A 1257-nucleotide genomic window follows, 5' to 3' on the forward strand; every position below is an offset into this window, starting at 1 on the left:
CTGCCCTGGCCTGTGCTGAGGGTCAGGGCTGCCCTGGCCTGTGCTGAGGGTCAGGGCTGCCCTGGCCTGTGCTGAGGGTCAGGGCTGCCCTGGCCGCTCTGAGCAGCTGCGCCCCCATCACCAGTGTCTCCTGTCTCCTGAGCAATGAGCGATGAGCCGAAAGTTCCCTGCTCCTAGTGTAAGGCATAAAGTAGACACTGAGAGCCAATCTAGAGCCTAGCTGAGCTCTAGAGAGAGGCTTGGCTTCCTCCCAAGGCTAGAGCATAGCGTCCCTCTGTGTGTGTGTGTGTGCACACGTGTGTGTGCTATGTGTGCGCATGTGTGGTGTGTGTGTCTGTGTGTGGTGTGTGTGTGTCTGTGTGTGATGTGGTGTGTCTGTGTATGTGTGTGTGTCTGTGTGGGGGGTGTGTGTGTCTGTGTGTGATGTGTGTCTGGGTATGTGTGTCTGTGTCTGTGTGTGTGGTGTGTGTGTGTCTGTGTATGTGTGTGTGTGTGTGTGGTGTGTGTGTATCTGTGTGTGTGGTGTGTGTGTGGTGTGTATGTGTGGTGTGTGTGTCTGTGTGGTGTGTGTGTGTCTGTATGTGTGGTGTGTGTGTGTGTCTGTGTGTGTGGTCTGTGTGTGTGCCTGTGTCTGTGTGTTGTGTGTGTCTGTGTGTGTGTGTATGTGATGTGTGTCTGTGTGTGTGCCTGTGTGTCTTTGTGTTGTGTGTGTCTGTGTGGTGTGTATGTGTGTGCTGTGTGTGCACATGTGTGTGTGCTATGTGTGTGCATGTGTGGTGTGTGTCTGTGTGTGTGGTGTCTGTGTGTGCTCATGTGTCTGTATGTGCGCATGTGTGTGTCTGTGTGGTGTGTGTCTGTGTGTGTCTGTATGTGCGCATGTGTATGTCTGTGTGTGGTATGTTTCTGTGTGGTGTGTGTCTGTGTGTGCGCATGTGTGTGTCTGTGTGTCTGTCTGTGTGTGTGTCGTTCTTCGTGGGAGGGCTACGTTGCCTCCTCCTCTCGGTCTCTCCTCCGCTGACTGAGGCCATCCCTCCCCTCTGTCCTCCACAGCAATGCCACTATGCCGTCCGCATCTTTGCTGGGCAGGATCCTTCCTGTGTCTGGGTTGGATGGGTGACTCCAGACTATCATTTGTACAGTGAAAAGTTTGACCTGAATAAAAACTGCACGGTGACTGTAACCCTGGGAGATGAAAGAGGCCGGGTCCGCGAAAGGTAAGGGGGCTTGGCCTGCCCCGCCCCGGCCCGGCCTGCCCCG

General features: G+C 54.9%; 1 protein-coding gene across 1 annotated transcript in view; it reads left to right on the forward strand.

Moving 5' to 3' along the window:
* The window catches only part of Ryr3 (ryanodine receptor 3), a 273574-nt gene that overhangs the window by 121053 nt on the left and 151264 nt on the right, over positions 1-1257 (forward strand). The window contains exon 30 of the mRNA XM_013014307.1: positions 1051-1214. Within this exon, the coding sequence (XP_012869761.1) occupies positions 1051-1214 (164 nt within the window). The remainder of the gene's footprint in view (positions 1-1050; positions 1215-1257) is intronic.

The sequence above is a fragment of the Dipodomys ordii genome, unplaced genomic scaffold (genome assembly GCF_000151885.1).
Source record: "Dipodomys ordii isolate 6190 unplaced genomic scaffold, Dord_2.0 Scaffold23, whole genome shotgun sequence".
NCBI classification, from domain to species: Eukaryota; Metazoa; Chordata; class Mammalia; order Rodentia; family Heteromyidae; genus Dipodomys; species Dipodomys ordii.